Source organism: Lampris incognitus, chromosome 15 (assembly GCF_029633865.1).
Source record: "Lampris incognitus isolate fLamInc1 chromosome 15, fLamInc1.hap2, whole genome shotgun sequence".
Classification (NCBI taxonomy): Eukaryota; Metazoa; Chordata; class Actinopteri; order Lampriformes; family Lampridae; genus Lampris; species Lampris incognitus.
This window is the reverse complement of record NC_079225.1, coordinates 48,798,345-48,825,243: the sequence shown is the minus strand read 5'-3', so window position 1 is coordinate 48,825,243 and position 26,899 is coordinate 48,798,345. Positions and strand designations below refer to the sequence as shown.

At 47.2% G+C, this 26,899-nt stretch overlaps 1 protein-coding gene across 3 annotated transcripts in view; it reads left to right on the top strand.

Moving 5' to 3' along the window:
* LOC130125256 (kunitz-type protease inhibitor 1-like) overlaps window positions 1-21,602 on the top strand; it is a 44,348-nt gene extending 22,746 nt beyond the window's left edge. For 2 of the 3 annotated variants that reach the window (XM_056294780.1, XM_056294778.1), the window contains exons 6-10: window positions 3,027-3,161; window positions 3,312-3,362; window positions 9,001-9,171; window positions 9,427-9,495; window positions 20,478-21,602. In XM_056294780.1, the coding sequence (XP_056150755.1) occupies window positions 3,027-3,161; window positions 3,312-3,362; window positions 9,001-9,171; window positions 9,427-9,495; window positions 20,478-20,653 (602 nt within the window). In that variant the 3' untranslated portion in view covers window positions 20,654-21,602. The remainder of the gene's footprint in view (window positions 1-3,026; window positions 3,162-3,311; window positions 3,363-9,000; window positions 9,172-9,426; window positions 9,496-20,477) is intronic. The other variant, XM_056294779.1, reaches the window with a different exon arrangement.
* The last annotated feature ends 5,297 nt before the right edge of the window (window positions 21,603-26,899 follow it).

The following is a 26,899-nucleotide window of genomic DNA, read 5'->3' as shown; positions in this document are numbered from 1 at the left end:
GAAACGAGACAAGAGGTGAGTATCAGAATAAAACAGGAAGTATTAGACAAAGAACACTGGGAGAAACAAAAAATAAGTTAACTATCCATACGGGGCGTGACAAGGATTGACTCATACAGATGAAATAAGAGGGGATAAAGCGCAGTGGTGCAGAGAATATATCAGAGATGCTGAAATACATGTTAGCAGCTTACTTACATACATGCCTGAGGCAGCTGTATATGACAGAGTACCAATATACCTACAATGTACAGTACAGTATATACAAGTACAGTATATACAACATGGTGGATTTATTTGACAGTGATGCGTTCATTTGAATGACAGCCTGCAGAAAGAAACTGTTTTTATATCTGGTTGTTTTGGGGTACAGTGCTCTGTAGCGCCTACCAGAGGGGAGGAGTTTGAACAGGTTGTGACCAGTGTGTGATGGGTCTGCAGTGATGTTGCCTGCCCATTTCCTGAGTCTGGAGGTGTATAAGTCCTGAATGGAGGGCAGGTTGGCACCAATGATTTCCTCCGCAGACCTGACTGTCCATTGTAGTCTGTCCCTGTCCTGTTTGGTGGCTGATCCATTCCAGGCAGTGATATTTGTGCAGAGGACAGACTGGATTATTGCAGTGTAGAACTGAATCAGCAGTTCCTGAGGCATGCTAAACTTCTTGAGCTGGTGGAGGAAGTACGTCGTCTGCTGGGCCTTTTTGATGATTGTGTCTATGTTGGATGCCCACCTTAGATCCTGGGAGATTGTGGAACCCAGAAATCTGTAGGTTTTCACCACAGACACTGTGCTGTTGAGTATGGTGGGGGGGGCAGTGTTGGGGGGGCTCCTCCTGAAGTCCACTGTCATCTCCACTGTATTGAGCGTGTTCAGCTCCAGGTTGTTATGGCCGCACCAGAGGGCCAGCTGATCAACCTCCCATTTATAAGCAGACTTGTCACCATCCTGTATAAGTCAAGTCAGTTTTATTTGTATAGCCGAATATCACAAATTACAAATTTGTTTCAAGGGGCTTTACAGCAACACAGCATCCTGTCCTTAGACCCTCACATCAAATAAGGAACAACTCTCTAAAAATCCTTTCACGGGCGTCCAGGTAGTATAGTGGTCAATTAAGTTGCCTACAAACACAGGGATCTCCAGTTTGAATCCTTGTGTTACCTCCGGCTTCGTCAGCGTCCCTGTCTGCGGGAGGGAAGCTGGATTTTGGGTATGAGTCCTGGTCGCTGCACTAGTGCTTCCTGTGGTCAGTCGGGGCACCTGTTCAGGGGGAGGGGGGAATAGCGTGATCCTCCCACATGCTTTTTCCCCTTGGCAAAACTCCTCACTGTCAGGTGGAAAGATGTGGCTGGTGACTCCACATGTATGGGAGGAGGCATGTGGTAGTCTGCAGCCCTCCCCGGATCAGCAGAGGGGGTGGAGCAGAGACCGGGACGGCTCAGAAGAGTGGGGTAATTGGCTGGATACAATTGCGAAGAAAAGGGGGGGGACCCTTTAACAAGGAGAAAATCTAGGAATAAACCTCAGGGAGAGCAACAGAGGAGGATCTCTCTCCCAAGACAGACAACATGCAATGATGATATGTTTACATAATTTACACAATGCAACATTGAAAGAGGATACCACAATTATATTGAATAAGGATAAGGCCAATGATGGTTGTGTCATTCGCAAACTCCAGGAGTTTAACAGACGGGTCACCTGAGGTGCAGTCATTTGTGTAGAGGGGAGAGCACACATCCCTGGGGGGGCACCGGCGCTGGTTGTCCGGGTGCTGGATGTGATTTTCCCAAGCCTCACCAGGGGCCTCATTTATCAATCATTACTATGGGCAAATTTGTGTGTACACACCCATGGAATTTTTTAGCCCTCAAGTTTGTCTGACAGTCAGCAGCAAAGGATGATGGTTATTTGTAATTCCTTCCCGCTAACATTTATTGTCTACCTCTTGCAACAAGCAATCACCCAGGCCTGCAGAGACATCAGTGTTAGCCAACTGGTGTCTAAATTCAAGGTTACCCAGGTTCTATTGTGGTTTCTGAGACAAGCTTCAGAGCTAAAAAATCCCATGGGTATGTATGAACAAATTTGCCCGTAGTAACGATGATACATGAGGCCCCAGCTCACTAGCTAGATGGACGATACACGAGACCCCAGCTCACTAGCTAGATGGATGATACATGAGGCCCCATCTCACTAGCTAGATGGATGATTCATGAGGCCCCAGCTCACTAGCTAGATGGATGACACACGAGGCCCCAGCTCACTAGCTAGAACGATGATACACGAGGCCCAATCCCACTAGCTAGATACATGAGGCCCCAGCTCACTAGCTAGATGGATGATACATGAGGCCCCGGCTCACTAGCTAGATGGATGATACATGAGGCCCCAGCTCACTAGCTAGATGGATGATACATGAGGCCCCAGCTCACTAGCTAGATGGATGATTCATGAGGCCCCAGCTCACTAGCTAGATGGATGATACATGAGGCCCCAGCTCACTAGCTAGATGGATGATTCATGAGGCCCCAGCTCACTAGCTAGATGGATGACACACGAGGCCCCAGCTCACTAGCTAGAACGATGATACACGAGGCCCAATCCCACTAGCTAGATACATGAGGCCCCAGCTCACTAGCTAGATGGATGATACATGAGGCCCCGGCTCACCAGCTAGATGGATGATACTTGAGGCCCCAGCTCACTAGCTAGATGGATGATACATGAGGCCCCAGCTCACTAGCTAGATGGATGACACATGAGGCCCCAGCTCACTAGCTAGATGGATGACACATGAGGCCCCAGCTCACTAGCTAGATGGAGGACACATGAAGCCTCAACTCACTAGCTAGATGGATGATACATGAGGCCCCAGCTCACTAGCTAGATGAGTGATGAAACATTTCTCCCAATAAACATTTATGTCCAGATGAACTGATTCACCTTTCTGTGGTACAAACCTCAGTATGTATTTGTACATATACTGTATATCTATAAAAATATATATATGTGTTTATGTTAGCAGCTGAGCAGTGCGGCACCCCCTGTGGTCGAGGTCAATTTGTGTGCCGTAGTGGTTGCTGTCTTGAGAAAGGTCTGGAATGTGATGACATCCTACAATGTAAAGACAGTTCTGATGAGGACAACTGTGCTCAGCGTGAGACACACACAAACACACATATAAAAATGCATACCGACACGTGCGCGCACACACACATGATCAATAAAAATGTCCTCAGTGTTTCCTCTGGTTGACACAAGGAATTATGGGAAATTTATGCTGATCTTGTTTTTTTTTTTCTTCCAGTCAATCAGACCTTTAGCCATCTGCTCAACATTGACGTCAATCAGAAGAAAGGTGAGTTTCATGACCAGCTGCACCCATACTGGACCAGCTGCACCCACGGGTGATATAGACCCCTTATTGCGTGATGTAAAAACTGCGGCATAAACACGATGCTCATGCAGAACGTGTGGCAAAACATGGCTGAGAAACAACGTGTGTACCTGTGAAAGCGTATAAAACTTATAATCAAACAGAGAAAAGTTAGAAAATTGAGAAAATTGAAATCTCAGAATAAGTTGAAGGTCTAAGCAAGGAAGACAGAAAGCATTATGAGTCGAAACTTACGCCGAGCACTGGAGAACAACTTGCCGATCCGTTTCTGCTTGATGGAGCTCAGCGGATACGTGATGTCACCAAGTTGCTAAATATGGGCTGGAGGAATGTGACTGAACACCTCATAGACACACCAAGTATGTTTACCAAAGAACCCATGAAAGCATACATGTCTTTAGAAGCATATGATGACTTTATTGGTGGACGTGTCCAAGACCGCTTTTACCACCCATCATCAAAGGAAAACAAGTTTTGCTTCGACAAATCAAAGGTAAGCCTTTGATTTGATGAAGCAAAGGTACGTTTGCACGGTTGAATTGTTTGTATTCAGCAGAAGTTGAATTGTCTGTACGGTTATGAGATTGAGGCTGGAGTTGATCCGCTTCCGGTGTGGGAAGATGGCGGCGCGAATTCACATTTTCAGCGGCCTCACCCAGTACCGTTCATGCAGTGTCTTTGTCCACGTCTGTGTCTAAGCTTTGTCTTCGTTTGATGGCTGAGAGAGCAGGGCAGGTTAAGCTAACTGCTAGCCCATGCAGACCAACAGTTCTGATAGCACCGAGGGCCGTCTGGTGACGGCCTCATCTGGCACTGACTGTGGTGTTTTAGTGTCGTCGTGTGGAGTGCAGGGAGGTGTGTCGAGGGTGTCTGGCTGGGAGAGCCGACGCTGGATTGGCTGGGAGAGCTTGGTCTGCTTCGTCTGGTAGGCCCGAGGACCACAGGCCCTGCCTGGAGCTGCACCGAAGGGGGGAACGCCGAGGGCGGTCTGACAGGATGCAGAAGCGAGGCAAGCTAAGCTAATTGCTAACCCATGCAGATTGGCAGATGGTTCCGACATCCATCCCGGTTGGCATTCGTTCCCTTGGATGTTTCTTGAGAAAGGGGGTGACTCTAGCGGTCTTGAAGGCAGATAGAAAGCATCCTGCCTGGAGGGAGGTGTTGATGAGGTGGGTTGGAAAGGGAAGGGGTGCTATAGACTGAAGAAGAGGGGAGGGGACCGGGTCAAGGGAGCATGTGGTGGGGCGACTGGATGTGATGAGGATGAGGATCTCGTCGGGGGAGAGGGGAGTGAGGTGGGATAGGGTGGGACGTGGAGAGGTGAGGGAGGGTGCAGAGGGTCGGCTAGTGCAAGGAGCACTAACCGGGTGGTGAGAAAAGGAGGGGAAGTAGGAGGAGGAGGTGGGGGTTGATGAAGTGTAGAGAAGGTTTCAAAGAGTTTCTTAGGATTAGAGGCAGAGGATAGGATTTTAGAGCGATAGAAAGCAGCTTTAGCAGCAGAAAGGGAGGAGGAGAAAGTGGAAAGAAGAGATTGGAAGTTGAGAAGGTCCTCTGGGAGTTTGCCTTTTCTCCATTTGCGCTCTGCCACTCCCAGGCTCCATCTGTCAGTACGTACTGAGTCGGTCAGCCAAGGGGCAGGTGGAGTTGGGCGTGCAGGCCTGGAGGTGAGGGGACAGGTTTTCCAGAGAAGAGGAGAGGGTAGAGAGAAGAAGGTCAGTAGCAGTGTCAGAGGGTAGGAGAGAGAAAGATTCAGATGTAGGGAGGATAGAGGTAACAGAGGAAGAAAGATCAGTGGCAGAGAGAGAGCGGAGGTGTTTACAGGTGGAAACTATGTGGGTAGGGGAAGGGGCTGAGGGGGGAAAAGAGAGGGAGAGAGAGTAGGACATGAAATAGTGGTCAGAGAGCTGGAGGGGAGTAACAGAGAGATTGGAAATAGGACAGTGTCTAGTAAAGATAAGGTCCAGCTGGTTGCCGGCCTTGTGGGTAGGAGGAGAGGGTGAGAGGTGAAGGTCAAAGGAGGAGAGGAAAGAGAGAAGAGGATCTAGCTTGTCAGTGTGGATGTTGAAGTCACCGAGAAGGATAAGTGCAGAGTCATAATCCGGGAAGTGTGAGACAAGTGTGTCAAGCTCCTCCAGAAACTCACCAAGGGGGCCTGGTGGGCGGTACACAACCACAATGGTGAGTTTGACTGGATAAGAGACAGTAACAGCATGAAATTCAAAAGAGGGCAGAGAACATTTCTCACACTCCCAGCTCTGGGAGTGTGAGAAAAAGATTACACATCTGACAGAGCTGCGGGTGTGGTAGTGTTTTCTGACATGATCCAGGTCTCAGAGCAAGAACGTTGAGGGAGAGCAAGGATGCGTAGCCTGAGATAAACAGTTTTCGGCACCGCGGACTGGCAATTTCAGAGCCCTCCCATCCCCACTTGCTCAATGTGAGTGGAGAGAGTGGGATAGATGAGATTGGTAGGGTCACAGCGCCTAGGAGTGACCCAACATCTATGCCATCCCTGGGAAGAGGAAAGGACAGGAATGCGAAGGAAACACATAGTCTATACTAGGTACACAAAATACAGATGGCTGATTGGATTTAAAAAGAGCAGTCTTTGCTTGACGAAGTCTTGACTTTAAAAAGTCCCGCTTGCCTTTGTTCAATCTAGCCTTCGTTCAGCCTAGACCTGTTTTCCCTTGGCTTGTTTGCCTGATGTTTGGAAGCTAAGGCTTCCAAGTAGCAGCAGTGATTTAAAGAACACTGATTGCTAGTTGTCTGCCAGGAGGGCAGGCCACACCCTGGCCACTTAACACCCAATTGGCCAAAGAGCTAAAATGAAACTAAGCCTATTGCCCAGGAACTGGTCACTTATGAAAACTCTATCAAATCTCACACAACACTATGAAAGCTGCAAACAGCAAGTTACCAAGGAATATATTTAAAAGCTAAAAGGATAGCTAAGTCGAAACAGCTAGGCAACAAGAAATATTTAAGGACACACTAGGTGAAAAACACCTACAGCTAAAATAAGAAAGATACAGCTAGAATAAGATCCCACTAGTTCCAACTGGGAACCAGCAGCAGATGTATAGAGAAAAGGACTAATACTCAAGCAGCTGGAATAAGTCTAATAGCAACTTGTTAAGCAAGAAAGATGATACTTACTCTATTCTAGATGAACCAGCAATTCAGAATCACTCCAGAAGTTAAAATGAAGCTAAAATACCCAGATCTCAATCTGATCGAGCATCTATGGGATGTGCTGGAAAAATAAGGCCCCACCTTGCAACTTACAGGACATAAATGATCTGCTGCTGTCTTGGTGCCAGATACCAGAGGACACATTCAGAGGTCTTGTGGAGTTCCAGCCAAACGGGTCAGAGCTGTTTGGTGGTGTGAGGGGGACCTACACAATATTAGGCAGAAGGTTTTAATGTGTTGGCTGACCAGTGTATGCATGTATGTATGTACACTATATGGACAAAAGTATTGGGACACCTGGCCATTACACCTACAGGAGCTTTTATGACATCCCACTCTAAATCCATAGGCATTAATATGGAGTTGGTCCCCCCTTTGCAGCTATAACAGCTTCCACTCTTCTGGGAAGGCTTTCCACAAGATTTTGAAGTGTGTTTGAAGTGTGTGAGGTCAGGCACTGATGTTGGGACAAGAAGACCTGGCTCGCAATCTCCGTTCTGGTTCATCCCAAAGGTGTTTGATGGAGTTGAGGTCACCACTCTGTGTGGGCCAGTCAAGTTCTTCCACACCAAATTCACCCAACCATGTCTTAATGGACCTTGCTTTGAGCACTAGGCACAGTCATGCTGGAACAGAAAAGGGCCCTCCCCAAACTGTTCCCACAAAGTTGGAAGCATAGAATTGTCTAAAATGTCTTGGTATGCTGAAGCATTAAGATTTCCCTTCACTGGAACTAAGGGGCCTAGTCCAACCCCTGAAAAACAGCCCCAAACCATTATCCCTCCTCCACCAAACATTACAGTTGGCACAATGCAGTCAGGCAGGTACGTTCTCCTGGCATCCGCCAAACCCAGACTGGTCCATCAGACTGCCAGACAGAGAAGTGTGATTCGTCACTCCACATAACACGTTTCCACTGCTCCAGAGTCCAGTGGCAGCGTGCTTTACACCAGTCCATCCCACGCTTGGCATTGTGCTTGGTGATGTAAGGCTTGCATGCAGCTGCTCGGCCATGGAAACCCATTCCATGAAGCTCCCGGCTCACAGTTTTTGTGCTGATGTTAATGCCAGAGGAAGTTTGGAACTCTGCAGTTATTGAGTCAACAGAGCGTTGGTGACTTTTCGCACTATGCGCCTCATGACTCGCTGACCCCGCTGTGTGACTTTATGTGGTCTGCCACTTTGTGGCTGAGTTGCTGTTGTTCCTAAACGCTTCCACTTTTCAGTAATACCACTTCCAGTGGAATATCCAGCAGGGAAGAAATTTCACGAACTGACTTATTGCAAAGGTGGCATCCTATGACAGTACCATGCTTGAATTCACTGAGCTCTTCAGAACGACCCATTCTTTCACAAATGTTTGTAAATGTAGACTGCATGGCTAGTTGCTGGATTTTATACACGTGGCAATGGGTCTGAATGAAACACCTGAATTAAATGATTAAGAGGTGTGTCCCAATACTTTTGTACATATAGTGTATTTTTTTTCCTTTTAAATACTTGGGGTCAACAGTCCAAAGAAACGGGGAGTGCAGAAGAGAGTGCAGGCAGGGTGCAATGGATGGAGAAGAGTGTCAGGAGTGATTTGAGACAGAAGGGTACCAGCAAGAGCTAAAGGGAAGGTTTACAAAATAGTTGTGGACCAGCTATCTTATATGGTTTGGAGACAGTGGCACTGATGAAAAGACAGGAGGTGGAGCTGGAGGTGGCAGAGTTGAAGATGATAAGATTTTCACTGGGAGTGATGAAGAAGGACAGGATTAGGAACGAGTATATTAGAGGGACAACTCAGGTTGGACAGTTTGGAGACAAAGCAAGAGAGACAAGATTGAGATGGTTTGGACATGTGTGGAGGAGAGAAAATGGGTATATTAGGAGAAGGATGCTGAATATGGAGCTGCCAGGAAAGAGCAGAAGAGGTAGGCCAAAGGGGAGGTTTATGGATGTAGTGAGGAAGGACATGCAGGTGGCTGGCGTGACAGAAGAAGATGCAGAAGACAGGAAGAGATGGAAACATATGATCCGCTGTGGCGACCCCTAACAGGAGCTGCCCAAAGTAGTAGTAGTAGTAGTGGTAGTAGTACTGGTAGTAGTAGGTGTGTGTGTGGCTGTCTGTCTGGGTAATTATCTATTTGTCTATATCTATCTGTTGTCTTGTTTCACCACCGTTCATTGTAAAGTGGCTGAGTGCTAGAAAAGCGCTATATAAGTTTGATTTTTTTATTATTATATTATTATTATTATTATTTTATTATCTATCTAATCGGATAATGATGCACTTTTATATGTATGAAGTGCAGGCTGTTAATAAAGTTGGTCCAGATGGTTTGTTGTGACCTGACTTCTACCGCTCTGGTCTTGAAACTTGATCTATCTTGAGCTGTTTCCTTTGTCATCTGTCCAGCACGCTGTACCGAGCCACCCAGGACCGGACCATGTCGGGCCAGTCATACTCGCTGGTACTATGACCCGCTAAACCAGAAGTGTTACCGCTTTACCTACGGCGGATGTGATGGAAACGACAACAACTTTGAGCAGGAAGCTGCCTGCAGTCAGGCCTGTGAGGGAGTGACAGGTGTTTTTTCTCACTTATCTTTAAAACGGTGTGTTAGCGTTGTTAGCATTCTGCATCAAGGACAAGGGTTGGCGCTAGCCTCAAGCTAGCAGCGAAGTGAGTCTTGTGTAAGTGTTATGCTGCTCATGCTAACAATTTGAAGGATAAAATATAAAAACGCTTATTTCCAGTTAAGGGAAATTGACTGATTAATACTGAAGCTATCAGGAAGTTCTTTATTGGGGATGACACTTCCTCTTGTGTTTGACTCTGCAGAGAAACACGTGTTTGCCAGAGGCATGTTTGAGCGCTACGAGGAAGAAGAGGAGGCGGAGAGTGAATCAGGTTAGGACCGTCTTTGGGGTTCTGGAGGAGGTTCAGGGGTTTTTTAGGAGCTTTAACCTTTGGCCTGGGTTTGGTTCTTGTCTGATTTTAGTTTGTTTCAAACTAAAAAAGATTATAGCAGGGTCATTTGTGCTGCAATCAGTCACCTATTAAAGTAAACTCGTGTAGTTTCACAGCTTAGTACAGGGCTTTTCAAAGTGTAAGTCAGTGAGCCTCCTTCAGAGAACATCAAGTCACAATAATAATAATAATATAATCCACTGTGTTTTAAAATGAAGGGTTTCAACCATGAAGGCTTTGAAAATGTTTATTCTGAACACTCAGTCCTAATACAATCTCCCACATTTAAATAAAAATGGTTAAGAATTATTGCACAGGTCAATGGCCATTTGTGCAAGTTTCGGAAGAAAAAAAAACAGGAAATTGTACACATATCTGTCGCCTGTTAACAAAACAGAATAGGGAACATGAAAATGCACACAGCCCATTGGTGCACCATGCTGCCTCCCGACACCCTGTGTAAGTAAGGCCTTAACCTGACTTGTAAAGTCAAGGTTAAAACACGCTCTGGCAAAAATGCACATGGTCCACTGTTTTTTGTGTTTTGATTTGTCCCCCTTTTTCTCTCCAATTGTATCCGGCCAGTTACCCCACTCTTCCGAGCCATCCCGGTCACTTCTCCACCCCCTCTGCTGATCCGGGGAGGGCTGCAGACTACCACATGCCTCCTCCCATACATGTGGAGTCACCAGCCGCTTCTTTTCACCTGACAGTGAGGAGTGTCACCAGGGGGACATAGCGTGTGGGAGGATCACGCTATTCCACCCAGTTCCCCCCCCCCCGAACACACCTCAACCGACCAGAGGAGGCGCTAGTGCAGTGACCAGGACACATGCCCACATCCGGCTTCCCACCCCTAGACACGGCTAATTTTGTCTGTAGGGACACCCGACCAAGCCGGAGGTAACACGGAGACCCGAACAGACACCTCAACTGACCAGAGGAGGTGCTAGTGCAGTGACCAGGACCCATACCCACATCCGGCTTCCCACCCCTAGACACGGCTAATTTTGTCTGTAGGGACGCCCGACCAAGCTGGAGGTAACACGGAGATTTGAACTGGGATCCCCGTGTTGGTAGGCAACAGAATAGACCGCTACGCTACCCGGATGCCCCTATTGTTCACTCTTTTTAACCCTACCATGGATAGCCTACATAGCCTTCTCTACCTTAATGGGAGCGGTGAACCTGTGTCTTGGCTGCACACAGATGGTGGATGAAGGGTTGTACCAATGAGACGAACGAGCACAGGTCGCCCTCCACCTGCAGCCTCAACCAGTACTTGCTTTTAATCAGGGTAAGACAGAAAACCTGCACTCACACAAATAAGTGGACGTGAAGGGGATAAGTACTTTTATAACCCTTATGGAGAGGGATGGTAACCCAGCCACTGAGGATGCACAAGCCAGCGCATTCTTTTTATTTTTTTAACTTTATTTGTATTATTTTTAATATAAAAACGTCACAGAATACATACACAAAACAGGAACAACCGAAAGGTTCATCTACGGCAATGTGAAATGCCAGACATCACTCAAATAAGAAAACAGGAGAGAAAAAAATTGGGCTAGCAGGCTGGGTTTGGAGGTCCTTCGTGTCCATAGCTGTCCTTTGGGGTACCCACAATTCACCGCCTTTCATCCATAATAACACAGGATATTCCCAAAGGGGGAGTGTTCCTCCATCCATTCACAGGGCCCGCTTTAAAGGTCCCAGCACAGAAAAGTACAGAGTTCTCCACACAGAGCAAACATACCGTAATGAGATCACCTCAGATCCAAGTAACATCTCCACTTCCTCCAATACCTGTGACCTTTGTCAGTATCACGTCTCGGGGAAAATGTTAATCTTCCCATGTTATGAATTCCTTTATATATTTCTATCCAGTCGGAGATTGTCAGACACTCACTGCTCAGCAGCCATTTCCTGGTTATTGCTTCCTTGCTACTTGTTCATAATATTTGTAATAAGTATCTGTCTTTTTCATTCAGCCCAATTTGTTACGTATCACAAATGAAGACCAGAGGCCAGTGTAGCGAAACCCAAAGGACAGACAGACACAGAGCACCGAGAAAACCCGAAGGCGATTTTAATGTAGGAAAATAAACAGCACTGCCACAGGGATGATAACAGGGGAATCTCAGGTGGGGGTTGTTGTGACGATGTGCGTGCTCCTGGCTACCAAAGTCCGAATCCGTAGAGCGAGTGGTTGTCCGAGGAAGTCCGGGTCCAAGATCCAGAAAGTCAAGTCCGAAGGGAGGGGTCCAGGGAGAGAGACATGGAAGGAGATCGTTGGAGAGGTCCAGGGAAAACGTGAAGGTCTCTGAGGATGAGGAGCGAGGGAGATGCGGGGAGCTGTGGAAGTTGCGGAGGGAGGGTCTTGAGGGAAATAAAAACAGCGAGACAAAACACAAAAAAACAGAAACACAGGAGTTAGATACTGAGGAACAAAATAACAGCGTGGGGATAGGCACGAGAAAAGGATAAATCACTGGAATAGGCATGTCAGAGCTTTACCATAGGGTTCAGTACGTCGAAGCACAGAGAGGCTTTCTGAGAGACTTCTTGTAGAGGGCTGCCTGATGGCCACAGGTGTGCCTGATGGATGATGGCAAACACCTGGTGCAGCGCAGCACTCGTCTCCTCAGAGCGCGAACCAAGTTTCCAGCACGTCCGAGCTGGGGGAGTGGCTTGAACGTGCCAGGGAGGCAGCTCGGGGCAGTGAAACAACAACAGGACCCCCCCTCCTACGGGAGACACCGGGCGACCATCCGATGGCATTGGAGTGGGCCCGATAGAACTCCTTCAGGAGTGTGGGGTCGGCCAGGTAGGATTGGGGCACCCAGCTGTGATCCTAAGCCCCGTAACCAACCCAGTCCACCAGGTATTGGTAACCCTGGCCCTGATGGCGAACGGTGAGCAGTCGGTTGACGTCCCAGACCAAATGGCCACTGTAGAGGACCCTGGGAGGTGGAGGAGCTACCCCCGATGATGCCGGGGGTAGCATGGGGTACTGAGAGGGCGGAGAGTGGCTGCGGGATGCTGGAACAGGGGACCCGCTGGTAGTTCGGGCGGGGGTAGTTCTATGGGAGACTCCCGGCGCATTGAGCGCGCTCCAGATGCCGCTACTGCAACCGTTCGTCCATCCAGAGAGCGAGATTGACGAGCTCGTTGAAGGAAGAGGGCCGGTCTCTAACAAAAGATCCTTGATGGAATCGCTGAGCCCCCTCCTGTACACACTCTTAAGCACTGTGTCGTCCCACCCACTGTTAGCCACCAGTATCCTAACCTCCAGGGTGTAGTCTGCCACTGACCTAGCTACCTGCTGGTAGTGGAGCAGATAACAGAAAAATCGTGTAAATTATGATACAAGCATGAAATTTGGCTTGGTTGTTCTTTAGGGCCTATTGATCAAATCTGTCCGATTGGCCATTTGAAAATCCAAGATGGCAGCCATCTTGAAAAATGGCTGCCATCTTTAAGCCGAAATGTTTGTAGTTGACTAATTTGAATGACATTAGTGTCAATTTTTTAAAAGATACATTGTATTGTATTTGTATATAGCTACACAGATGACATTATTAATGGAAAAGGGGAAAAAAGATTGTTAATATATAACTTTATTGGAAAAGTAACGAAAAAGAACACCAATATAACTGTATTGATCTGATCTGATTGTCTGCTTTTCAGTTGTAACTTCACACAAAACTACTATCAGTGAGTTTAAACTGCTGAGTGTTCAAAGCTGTGCATATGTGAAAGTTCATCTAGCTGCTACTGGTCACATATGCAGCTGCTGAGTGCTGTGCACGGGAGCCCTGAGTTGAAGCACTTGCATCTCCGGTTGCAACCTTTCTTACAGGAACACTGTCAGTTACTGACAGCTGGCTGCAAATGGGGGTAATGTTGACCAACATCTCTGCCATGTCTCTCCTTTCTGTGTCCACCCCCAGTCAGCAGGACTGCTGGTGTCTCTGCCCTGGAGATGGTAGCCTGGCCCCAGATGATCCCAGCTTGATGAGCAGCATGCTTGGCATGCTCTCTGATTGCTTCCTGTGTTGGTGGAATTGAGTTGTACGGCCTCTGCTTGCGGGCAAAGAGATCCAGTCTTGCTTCATCCACACCAGTGGCTGCACTTGATCTATCATACATCAGGACAACAAATCTCTCCAGATGTTGCAGATCAAGATCACTAACTGATGTTGGATGCTGGCTGAGATTGGTGAAGGTTTCAGAAACCTCATCACAGATGTTCCAAGTCTGCCATGCAGTCTTCTTCCCTTTACCGCGGAAGGCAGACACAACATCACATCCAGTGAATGCATGAAAGTATGGTATTCCACTAGATTTTTCAGGCCCTATTGCAGAAACTACCTCATGAACTGGAATCCATCGAACATTGGCTCCTTGGCCAAAGGCAATCCACATGTTCTCAAGACCAAGTTCCTGTAAGGATGGCAGTACAGATACTGCAATGATGAGGATGTCTGTGTCATTAGCCTTGATGATGAGGGACTTGCTACCATCTGTTGTTGCATCCCTGCCATGTACAAATATTCGCGTGTCAGCTTCTTCATGACAGCATGGAGACAGAGCATCGAGGGGCTTCCTTGTATTGCTAATGGCATCTTCTCCTTTTGTTACAATGAGTGTGCTTGTTGTCTGTGCTTCACGGATCTTGTCTGCAAGGAAGTGAAACAGCTCAGTCTTGTTGCTGTCATCTCGAAGAAAGCTTCTCCAGTTATTTGGGGTCTTACTTGTTCCTGTCACTCTTCTTCTCATTCCTTTCCCCCTTTTTGACCTGGTTTCAGATTTCAGACTTGATGTCTTGTACACATGAAACACTATGTCCACCCTTTTGTACTTGGCACCATAGGATTCCACTTTCTGGATGATGTCTTCTTTAGCGTAGTCATCAAATGTCTTTGAGGTGCGTGGAGGTAGGGTATTGATTAGCGCTGAGCCATCTACGATGACTGTGTCTCCCCTTGGTTCACTGTCTGGGATGTTCACTTGTGCTTGCAGAATTTCAGCCAGCTGTGACTTCTGACATGTATGAAGCTTGCCACTGTCACTGAGAGATGCAGGAGATGACTGGTTCTTATGCTTGAAGAATTCCTGCAAGTCACACTACCTGTTCTGGCATGAGATGAAGAGTCGTGAGAACAACTGACAGTCATCTTTCAGCACCTTCTCCTTTGAACTGCCCCCAGGTTGCTTTAAGACTTGTTTAAAGAAAGAAATTGTATTCTTCTTGATTGGATGATAGAATAAACATTCATCTTTATTCTCTAGCCCCTTCATGAATGACTGGAACTGATCTTTGCCCCACTGGTGATGTGTACCAACCATTTCGGCAAGAGCTGGGTCTGCAACATTCTTTGTGTCTAGCACTAGTAGGTCAGCTGACTCTTCATGGAATGGGTTGCCCATCTCCTGCAACACTTCAGAGAGTGCTTTCACCTTCTCAAAGAAAGATCTCTGGGCACCCAGTGTCTGCTCATGATGTCTGCTTTCATTGTTTGCATCTTTCACACCTGACACAGCCTCGTATCCAGCTACTAGACGACTCACTTCAGGTCCAGCTACCATCCACCTTCGAAGTGCTACCGGGTCTTCTGTCAATCCAATGGCTCCTCCATCCCATTTGATGACTGAATTATTTTGCTCATGGGCTTGGTCAATTGCCAGGCCTGAGAATTCTCTTCTCGACTTGCGAACTACAAAGTTGCCCTTGTGAAACTCCCTGGCCAATTCTGGATGTTGTTGCTCAAGGGACATCATGTCTCGGAGGTGAACTGGGATCCATCGTGCATAATTGACATTGTTGTTCGCAAAGAAGTAAGGGGCCAGTTCTGAGAGTGCTTCACGATACAAATTGAAGTCTCCTTCTCTGAATGAGCGGATCAGGGTGAAAATGGTCAGCTCCATGTCCAGCACCAGACTCCAGAACTGGAACTGTAGACTCTCTAGCTTCCGTTGTTGACAGCAGTCTTCAAAGGTAAGATCTGATTGGCCAGACTCAGCAGAGCTGTAGTCACGGTATGTTTCCTTCTTTAGTTTGTACAGGCTGCATGCTGTGATCTGATGGGCTTGTCTTGTCCTGGTGACACTTGAGGCAGACAGGAAAGACTCTGCTGTTCCAGATGAGGCCACTCCTGCCTCCACAATGGAACTGGTCCAACCACTGTCCCGCAGTAGTGTTCCTAGTGATCTGACTGCAGCCATTTCTATATGAAGTCCACCAAACATGATCAAACACATGTCCTCTCCAAATTCAGGCAACGTCCACTGGATTTGCTTCGCTAGAGCATATAAAGGTTGGTCAGCAGCAACAACAGGGGTCTGCCCTGGGTTCAGGAAAGCCACTGCATCACAAATCTTCTCCAGGACATGCTTGATGGTTGCAGCAGAGTGAGTCTGGTCTCGCATGAGGGGCATTAGTGCTGAAATGCTCACTTCAAATGGCTTGCTCCTCTTCTGTGTTGCATGGTGGGCTGACCATGTGATGCAGACTGCAGGGCTGCCTGATTTCCGCAGGTGTGCCTGATAGATGGTGGAAAACACCTGGTGCAGCGCTTGTCTCCTTAGAGCGCGAACCGAGCGCTCGGATGTTTCCAGCACGTCTGAGCTGGGGGAGTGGCTTGAACGTGCCAGGGAGACAGCTCGGGGCGGTGTAACCACAACACAGTTGGTATGTTTCCCAAGTATATAATGTTGACGCTGAGATCAAGCTGTGAGCTGATTATTGATCTGATCACTGTTACTACATTTACCCAGTCTACTACTACTACTACTACTACTACTACTACTACTTTCAGCTGCTCCCGTTAGGGATCGCCACAGTGGATCATCCATTTCCATCTTTTCCTGTCCTCTGCATCTTCCTCTGTCATGCCAGCCACCTGCATGTCCTCCCTCACCACATCCATAAACCTCCTCCTTGCCCTTCCTCTTTTCCTCTTCCCTGGCAGCTCCATATTCAGCATCCTTCTCCCAATATACCCAGCATCTCTCCTCCACACATGTCCAAACCATCTCAATCTTGTCTCTCTTGCTTTGTCTCCAAACCATCCAACCTGAGCTGGCCCTCTAATAGACTCGTTCCTAATCCTGTCCTTCTTCGTCACTCCCAGTGAAAATCTTAGCATCCTCAACTCTGCCACCTCCTGTCTTTTCATCAGTGCCACTGTCTCCAAACCATACAACATAGCTGGTCTCACAACCATCTTGTAAACCTTCCCTTTAACTCTTGCTGGTACCCTTCTGTCACAAATCACTCCTGACACTCTTCTCCACCCACTCTACACTGCCTGCACTCTCTTCTTCACCTCTCTTCTGCACTCCCCGTTACTTTGGACAGTTGACCCCAAGTATTTAAACTCATCCAGTTCGTCATCTCTACTCCTTGCATCCTCACCATTCCACTGTCTTCTTTCTCATTCACGCATAGGTATTCCATCTTGCTCCTACTGACTTTCATTCCTCTTCTCTCCAGTGCATACCTCCCCTCTCCAGGCCCTCCTCAACCTGCTCCCTACCCTCACTACAGACCACAATGTCATCCGCAAACATCATAGTCCACACAAACTTCATAGTTACTACATCATTCCAGTTGCCCCTACCACTATCTCTGAACTCATCAGTTCATCAAAATCCACAACCTGCTCCCTTGATCCCCTCCCCACCCCACTGCTGAAGAAATACCTTCTGCCCTATGCCCCTATCTCACCAACCTTTTCAATTCCTCACTGTCCCATGGAATTGTCCCCTCTGCCAACAAAACTGCCGCTGTCACCCCAATTCTCAAGAAACCCAGTCTTGATCCATCCTGCCTCAACCACTACCAGCCAATCTCCAACCTCCCCTTCCTCTCAAAAACCCTGGAACACAATGTCGCCGCACAACTCCATACCTACCTACACTCCAACAACCTACTAAAACCCCTCCAGTCCACTTTTCTCCCACTCCACAGCACTGAAACTGCACTCCTTAAAGTACTTAATGACCTCCTCACCTCTGCTGATACTGGAGCCCTTAACATCCTCATCCTCCTCGACCTGAGTGCAGCCTTCGATACTGTGAGCCACAACATTCTGCTCACCAGATTGAAAGGTGTCAGTATTGAAGGCACCGTACTTAGCTGGCTCCAGTCCTACCTCTCCAACATGTCACACTTCATCTCACTTCACAACCACCCCTCTGTTCCATCCACAGTCACACAAGGTGATCCCCAAGATTCTGTACTCGGCCCACTCCTTTTCATCATCTACATCCTCCCTCTTAGTCAGATTCTCCGCCATTTCAACTTGGACTTCCACTGTTATGCTGATGATACCGATATACCTCAGCACCAAATCCCCTCACAATCCACCCCTCTCTCACATCGACTCCACTCTGTCTGCAATTAAAGTCTGGATGCATTCAAACCTTCTCAAACGCAACAGTGACAAAACTGAATTCCTCTTCATTGGCTCCAAGTCCATTCTCAGCCAAATCAACAACCTTGCACTCACCATCGATGGCACTACTGTCTCCCCTTCCTCCCAGGCACGCAACCTTGGAGTGATCCTTGATCCCACCCTCTCCCTTGAGCCACATATCCGCCAAATGGTCAAATCCTCCTTCTAGCACCTTCGCAACATTGTGAAAATAAGATCCTCTCTCACACGCCCTGCTGCTGAGATACTGATCCATGCCTTCATCTCCTCCCGCCTTAATTACTGCAACTCACTCCTCTATGGCATCAGTGCTAGCTCTATCAAGAGACTCCAGTTGGTCCAGTTGGTCCCGACTTTTAACTTTCACCAAATTCTGGCACCACATCACCCCAGTCCTAAAAGACCTCCACTGGCTACCCATCTCCCACCGGATCAATTACAAACTCCTGGTTCTTACTTATAAAGCCCTTCACAAACTGGTTCCCCCATAACTCACCGACCTCCTCTCTCCCTACCAACCCTCTCGGTCCCACAGATCCACCTCAGCCTCCCTTCTCTCTAGCTGAGCTTGGTGACTGAGCTTTCTCCAGGGCATCTCCCAGGCTCTGGAACTCACTCTCCCAAATCATTAAAGACTCAGAATCCCTCCCACTCTTCCAATCCCATCTCAAGACACACCTTTTCTCCATTGCCTTCTCGTGCCCCCCCCCCGGTCCTCTCCTCCACCCCTGGTCTGGGGCAGGCTGGGGATCGAGCGCTCTACCTCCTCCCTCCCTCAACTCCCTCCCTAAGCGCATCGGACACTGCTGTGGTCTGCCCACATTCAGGTCAATGGTTGGGACTCGCCTCTTCAGACTTCATCTGTGATTTATGACTTATGATGTTTGTTTTGCTTTCCCTTTTTTATCTGTCCAAGTGGGAGAGTACTGCTGGTGTCATGTGTGGCTGCCACTTCTCCCTCTCGTAGCCCCCCTTCCCATCCACCCCTGTATGTCTGTGCTATGTTTGTCTGTCGTCTTGTTTCACCCCGTTTATTGTAAAGCAACTTTGAGTATTAGAAAAGTGCTATATAAGTTTAATTTATTATTATTAATATTATTTATCTACCCAGTAAGAGGAAATATTTAGGGCACTCCCAAAATATGTGAAAATGGCCAGCAGAACATTACCACACCTTTTCCAAAACTGTCCATGTTCTGGATTGTTGGTCTGTAAGCTTTTGATTTTTGGAGTCATGAAAAACTTTTCCAGATGAATTCCTTCCATAGATCTAAGCTAGAGGTGGTGGACTGCATCCTACAGATGTTTAGTCAGTCGTCTTCAGTTAACTGTATGTTAGCTTCTTTCTCCCACCTTGATTTAATATACATTGTGGAGAGACCCCCGTCCAGTTGTAAAGCGGAATACATCCTGGAAATCAGTTTTCCATCAGTACAACTTTTATACGCATTGATAAGTATCCCTGTCAGGCTCATTCCCTGCTCTCCAATGGTTTTAATGTTTTCATCAAAATAATGTCTCAGTTGAAGATATCTGAAGAAATCCCGTTTCTCCAGATCATAGCTTTCTGTGAGTCATGAAAGGGATCTAATCCAGTATTGGAGGAAAGTTTGCAATATGAGCTGATACCCCAATCTGTCCAGTGTTCAAATCTGCTGTCCAGTTCGGCTGGTGTGAGGTCTGTATCACATGCTACCCAGCGTAATATCCGTGCATTTCTTTCAGGTCTGTAAGTTTTCTGTGCCAAGTGTTTAGAGGGGTTACAATCCAGTTAGTCGACTTATCTAAATATTCTTTTGAAGAGTTTTGTCTCCCAGTATAGACGGGAGAGGGGCATTTATTAGATTTTGTTCTAAGTCCTTCCATTTTGCATCACACTCCGGATCACACCAAGAGACCAGAAAGCGCAGCTGTGCTGCTCGGTAATAAACTTCCAGGCAGGGTGAGGCAATTCCGCCTTTATCTGTAGGCAGTTGTAATGGCTACAGACACAACTGGCCGTCTCTGCAGGTGGGAGGCCGGATGTGGGTATGTGTCCTGGTCGCTGCACTAGCGCCTCCTCTGGTGGGTCGGGGCGTCTTTTCGAAGTGGAGGGGGGAACCGGGGGGGAACAGTGTGATCCTCCCACGTGCTACGTCCCCCTGGTGAAGCTCCTCACTGTCGGGTGAAAAGAAGTGGCTGGTGACTCCGCATGTATTGAAGGAGACATGTGGTAGTCTGCAACCCTCCCCGGGTCGGCAGAGGGGGTGGAGAAGTGACCGGGACGGCTCGGAAGAGTGGAGTAATTGGACGGGTACTATTGGGGAGAAAGGAGGAGAGAAATAAAAAACAAAAACAAAACATTTTCTTAAACCAAAACATTTTGGGGCAACCAGGTTACTGAATTAAATAATAACAGGTTTGTATTTAGGCTATGAACTGGTCTGGTGGTTTTCCTGCCGTGAGTCACGTGACACTGACAATCCCCGCCTCCCCACCTAGGATCCATAGCGTTGGCAGTGGTGTTGGCGGTCTCTATCTTGGCTGTGGTGGCCATCTTGGCATACTGTTTCCTGAAGGGCAGGAAGGAGAGGGGGCACCAGCCAGTGTCCACCAGCGCCCCCCTCAATGAGGACGCAGACACGCTTGTCTACAACAGCACCACCAAACCGGTCTGAACCACACACACTTCCTGCTTCTGGGTTTTCTGTTGAAAGCATGAATGAGGAAGATTTAACTGATCTCACACACACACACACACACAGTGAACCAATATCAACTACCAGAGTGAGGATCCCTCCACTGTAATCAGGTTGAAATGAGATTTAACACCATCCTTAATTAAATGTTGTGTGGCACATTCACATATTTCACATTAACAGCAACACATTCCTCGTGACTCATGTTAGCATATTAGCAGGCTAGCCAGCTACTGGACATTCACCAACTGCCATGTTACTGGCTGACTAATGTTAGCATGTTAGCATATTAGCAAGCTAGCCAGCTACTGGGAGTTCACCAGCTGCCATATTACTGACTAATGTTAGCATGTTAGCATATTAGCATGCTAGCCAGCTACTGGAGGTTCACCAGCTGCCATATTACTGACTAATGTTAGCATGTTAGCATATTAGCAAGCTAGCCAGCTACTGGGCGTTTATGTTTTATACACTTGTAAAATTATGTTTTATCAGCAAGTATTACAAATCTGTTTTAAACAATTATTCTTTAGCTCTACGGATTTTTAACTGGTTTCGAGAAAACGAGGCTTAAGCTTTATTACTCAGATGACATCAGTGGGAATAACATTAGCATAGTTGGTGCACTCCGGAGATGTTCCTTTCAAATGGTTTTATAAGGTCATTTCATTTAATGTATTTATGAAGATTCTTTATTACCAGGGTCAGGGTTCAAGGGGCTATCTTCACTTCAAAAAGAGAACTTTACATTTTAAAAGGGAAATTTGGGAGAATATGTAAATTAATGTACAATGGGCTTTTTGAGTGTGCAAGATGTTTATTGTAAATATGGTTTGCGTTAATATAATTGTCAAAGGCCTTTGATAACTGGTGTCAATTTGATGAAAAGTTCTTGTAATTTTCTGTTTATCTGTCAATAAAGCCGTTACTGAACAACATGGGATGATTTGTAGCATGTTTTAAGTCCCTTTCTTCAGGGAACGAGAGGGTTGGTGTGTAAGTACATGGACCACCAAATTACGGACAAACGTTTCATAAGACATCCAAATGGATTCTGGCTATGTGAACACCACATTGACTATGGTACCTGGAAACCAGTTAGAAAACAAGTCAGCATATACCGAATCACTCACGTATTTACTATTAGGTATGTTATTCATAGTATGATAACGCAAACGTGTTTGTCTGATATGTCGGCTTGCTGTTTTCCTTCCGCTGTTTTTTTTAGAACATAAGTATAGTGACAGACTCAGTGTTGTCACATTCATGTAAATCCTTCTGTCCACAATACAGTCGCACCTCCTATGACAGCATGTCTTTGTCCTCAATAATCCAGGTAAGAAAATCACAGAAAGTTAAATCAGGTCACCTGGACACAACGTTTACCGAGAAACACGTTTCATCATCATCCAAGTGACCTCTTCAGTCTCACCTGACTGCAGGTACCCCACCCTTATAAGCAATACATAGACTGCAGATACCCCACCCTTATAAGCAATACATAGACTGCAGATACCCCACCCTTATAAGCAATACATAGACTGCAGGTACCCCACCCTTATAAGCAATACATAGACTGCAGATACCCCACCCTTATAAGCAATACATAGACTGCAGATACCCCACCCTTATAAGCAATACATAGACTGCAGATACCCCACCCTTATAAGCAATACATAGACTGCAGATACCCCACCCTTATAAGCAATACATAGACTGCAGGTACCCCACCCTTATAAGCAATACATAGACTGCATGTACCCCACCCTTATAAGCAATACATAGACTGCAGGTACCCCACCCTTATAAGCAATACATAGACTGCAGGTACCCCACCCTTATAAGCAATACATAGACTGCAGGTACCCCACCCTTATAAGCAATACATAGACTGCAGGTACCCCACCCTTATAAGCAATACATAGACTGCAGGTACCCCACCCTTATAAGCAATACATAGACTGCAGGTACCCCACCCTTATAAGCAATACATAGACTGCAGATACCCCACCCTTATAAGCAATACATAGACTGCAGGTACCCCACCCTTATAAGCAATACATAGACTGCAGATACCCCACCCTTATAAGCAATACATAGACTGCAGGTACCCCACCCTTATAAGCAATACATAGACTGCATGTACCCCACCCTTATAAGCAATACATAGACTGCAGGTACCCCACCCTTATAAGCAATACATAGACTGCAGGTACCCCACCCTTATAAGCAATACATAGACTGCAGGTACCCCACCCTTATAAGCAATACATAGACTGCAGGTACCCCACCCTTATAAGCAATACATAGACTGCAGGTACCCCACCCTTATAAGCAATACATAGACTGCAGGTACCCCACCCTTATAAGCAATACAGTGGCTGCAGGTACCCCACCCTTATAAGCAATACATAGACTGCAGGTACCCCACCCTTATAAGCAATACATAGACTGCAGGTACCCCACCCTTATAAGCAATACAGTGACTGCAGGTGTCCCCACCTTATAAACAACACAGTGACTGCAGGTGTCCCCACCCTTATAAACAATACAGTGACTGCAGGTGTCCCCACCCTTATAAACAATACAGTGACTGCAGGTGTCCCCACCTTATAAACAATACAGTGACTGCAGGTGTCCCCACCCTTATAAACAATACAGTGACTGCAGGTGTCCCCACCCTTATAAACAATACAGTGACTGCAGGTACCCCCACCCTTATAAACAATACAGTGACTGCAGGTACCCCACCCTTATAAACGATACACTAACTGCAGGTATCCCCACCCTTATAAACAATACAGTGACTGCAGGTGTCCCCACCCTTATAAGCAACACAGTGACTGCAGGTGTCCCCACCCTTATAAACAATACAGTGACTGCAGGTGTCCCCACCTTATAAACAATACAGTGACTGCAGGTACCCCACCCTTATAAACAATACAGTGGCTGCAGGTGCCCCACCCTTATAAGCAATACAGTGACTGCAGGTGTCCCCACCCTTATAAACAGTACAGTGACTGCAGGTGTCCCCACCCTTATAAACAATACAGTGACTGCAGGTACCCCCACCCTTATAAGCAATACAGTGACTGCAGGTACCCCCACCCTTATAAACAATACAGTGACTGCAGGTGCCCCCACCCTTATAAACGATACACTAACTGCAGGTATCCCCACCCTTATAAACAATACAGTGACTGCAGGTGTCCCCACCCTTATAAGCAACACAGTGACTGCAGGTGTCCCCACCCTTATAAACAATACAGTGACTGCAGGTGTCCCCACCCTTATAAACAATACAGTGACTGCAGGTGTCCCCACCCTTATAAACAATACAGTGACTGCAGGTGTCCCCACCTTATAAACAATACAGTGACTGCAGGTACCCCACCCTTATAAACAATACAGTGGCTGCAGGTGCCCCACCCTTATAAGCAATACAGTGACTGCAGGTGTCCCCACCCTTATAAACAGTACAGTGACTGCAGGTGTCCCCACCCTTATAAACAATACAGTGACTGCAGGTACCCCCACCCTTATAAGCAATACAGTGACTGCAGGTGTCCCCACCTTATAAACAATACAGTGACTGCAGGTGTCCCCACCCTTATAAGCAATACAGTGACTGCAGGTGTCCCCACCCTTATAAAAAGTACAGTGACTGCAGGTGTCCCCACCCTTATAAACAATACAGTGACTGCAGGTGTCCCCACCCTTATAAACAATACAGTGACTGCAGGTGTCCCCACCCTTATAAGCAATACAGTGACTGCAGGTGTCCCCACCCTTATAAACAATACAGTGACTGCAGGTGTCCCCACCTTATAAACAATACAGTGACTGCAGGTACCCCACCCTTATAAACAATACAGTGGCTGCAGGTACCCCACCCTTATAAACAATACAGTGACTGCAGGTGTCCCCACCCTTATAAACAATACAGTGACTGTAGGTGTCCCCACCCTTATAAACAATACAGTGACTGCAGGTGTCCCCACCCTTATAAACAATACAGTGACTGCAGGTACCCCACCCTTATAAACAATACAGTGACTGCAGGTGTCCCCACCTTATAAACAACACAGTGACTGCAGGTACCCCACCCTTATAAACAATACAGTGACTGCAGGTACCCCCACCCTTATAAACAATACAGTGACTGCAGGTGTCCCCACCCTTATAAACAACACAGTGACTGCAGGTGTCCCCACCCTTATAAACAATACAGTGACTGCAGGTGTCCCCACCCTTATAAACAATACAGTGACTGCAGGTGTCCCCACCTTATAAACAATACAGTGACTGCAGGTACCCCCACCCTTATAAACAATACAGTGACTGCAGGTACCCCACCCTTATAAACAATACAGTGACTGCAGGTGTCCCCACCTTATAAACAACACAGTGACTGCAGGTACCCCACCCTTATAAACAATACAGTGACTGTAGGTGTCCCCACCCTTATAAACAATACAGTGACTGCAGGTACCCCCACCTTATAAACAATACAGTGACTGCAGGTGTCCCCACCCTTATAAACGATACAGTGACTGCAGGTGTCCCCACCCTTATAAACAATACAGTGACTGCAGGTACCCCCACCCTTATAAACAATACAGTGACTGCAGGTGCCCCCACCCTTATAAACGATACACTAACTGCAGGTATCCCCACCCTTATAAACAATACAGTGACTGCAGGTGTCCCCACCCTTATAAACAATACAGTGACTGCAGGTGTCCCCACCCTTATAAACAATACAGTGACTGCAGGTGCCCCCACCCTTATAAACAATACAGTGACTGCAGGTGTCCCCACCCTTATAAACAATACAGTGACTGCAGGTGCCCCCACCCTTATAAACAATACAGTGACTGCAGGTGCCCCCACCCTTATAAACATTACAGTGGCATAACGACCCAAACCAACCACCAGTTTCATATGCAAATATGGGTGTGACCGTTAACTAGAGTTACAATGACCATGTGTACTGTTCACAGAGGATTGGGGAATAGTTGCAATCACAGCATTGTAAGATGATGACAGATGTACTCTTAGCCCCCCCACCCCCCACCCCGTCGGTTCAGGGATTACCATTCCCTCTTAACATAGATGGCTTGTTTGACTCCCCGCCTATGACAGAATGTTTCCTATTTATGCATAGGGCGTGTCTAACCATCAATTGCTTATGGGAAATAACGAAATATTTACAGCTGAAAAGAAAAGAAAACAATCAGGGTTGTCCTGTTGAAGTAAACAAGATAAAATGAATACCTATGGAGTGGAGACTGGGGTGGTGGTTCCCATAATTAAATAAGGGGACCGGAGGGTGCGCTCCAATGATCGGTGAATCCCATTGCTCAGCCTCCCTGGGAAAGTCTACTCTAGGGTGCTGGAAAGAAGGCTCCAACTGATGAACCTCAGATCCGGGAGGAACAATGCGGATTCCATCCTGGTCGTGGAAAAACGGACCAACTCTTCACCCTTGCGGAAGTGCTGATGGAGTCATGGGAGTTTGACCAGCCAATCTACGTGTGTTTTGTGGACTTGGAGAAGGCTTACGACCGTGTACCCCGGGGCACTCCGTGGGGGGTACTGCGGGAATATGGGGTACCGGGGCAGTTGCTACAAGCCATCCGGTCCTTGTATAACCAAAGTGAGAGCTGTGTCTCCGGTTCTGTTTGTGATATTCATGGACAGGATCTCAAGGAACAGCTAAGGTGAGGAGTGTGTCCGTTTTGGGAACCTCAGAATTGCATCTGCTCTTTGCAGATGATGTGGTTTTGTTGGCTTCATCAGAACGTGACCTCCGGCAAGACTGAGGCGGTTTGCAACTGAGTGTGAAATGGCCGGGATGAGAGTCAGCACCTCCAAGTCTGAGGCCATGGTTCTCTACTGGAAAATGGTGGATTGCTCCCTCCAGGTTAGTGATGAGTTGTTGCCTCAAGTGAAGGAGTTCAAGTATCTCAGGGTCTTGTTCACGAGTGAGGGTAGGATGGAGTGGGAGACTGACAGGCAGATTAGTGCAGCATCAGCAGTAAGATGTAGCAGCGGATGTTGTACCAGACCGTTGTGGTGAAGAGGGAGCTGAGCCAGAAGGCAAAGCTCTCAATTTACCAGTCAATCTTCGTTCCAGCCATCACCTATCGTCATGAGCTTTGGGTAGTGACTGAAAGGGTGAGATCGCGGGCACAAGCGGCTGAATTGAGTTTCCTCTGTAGG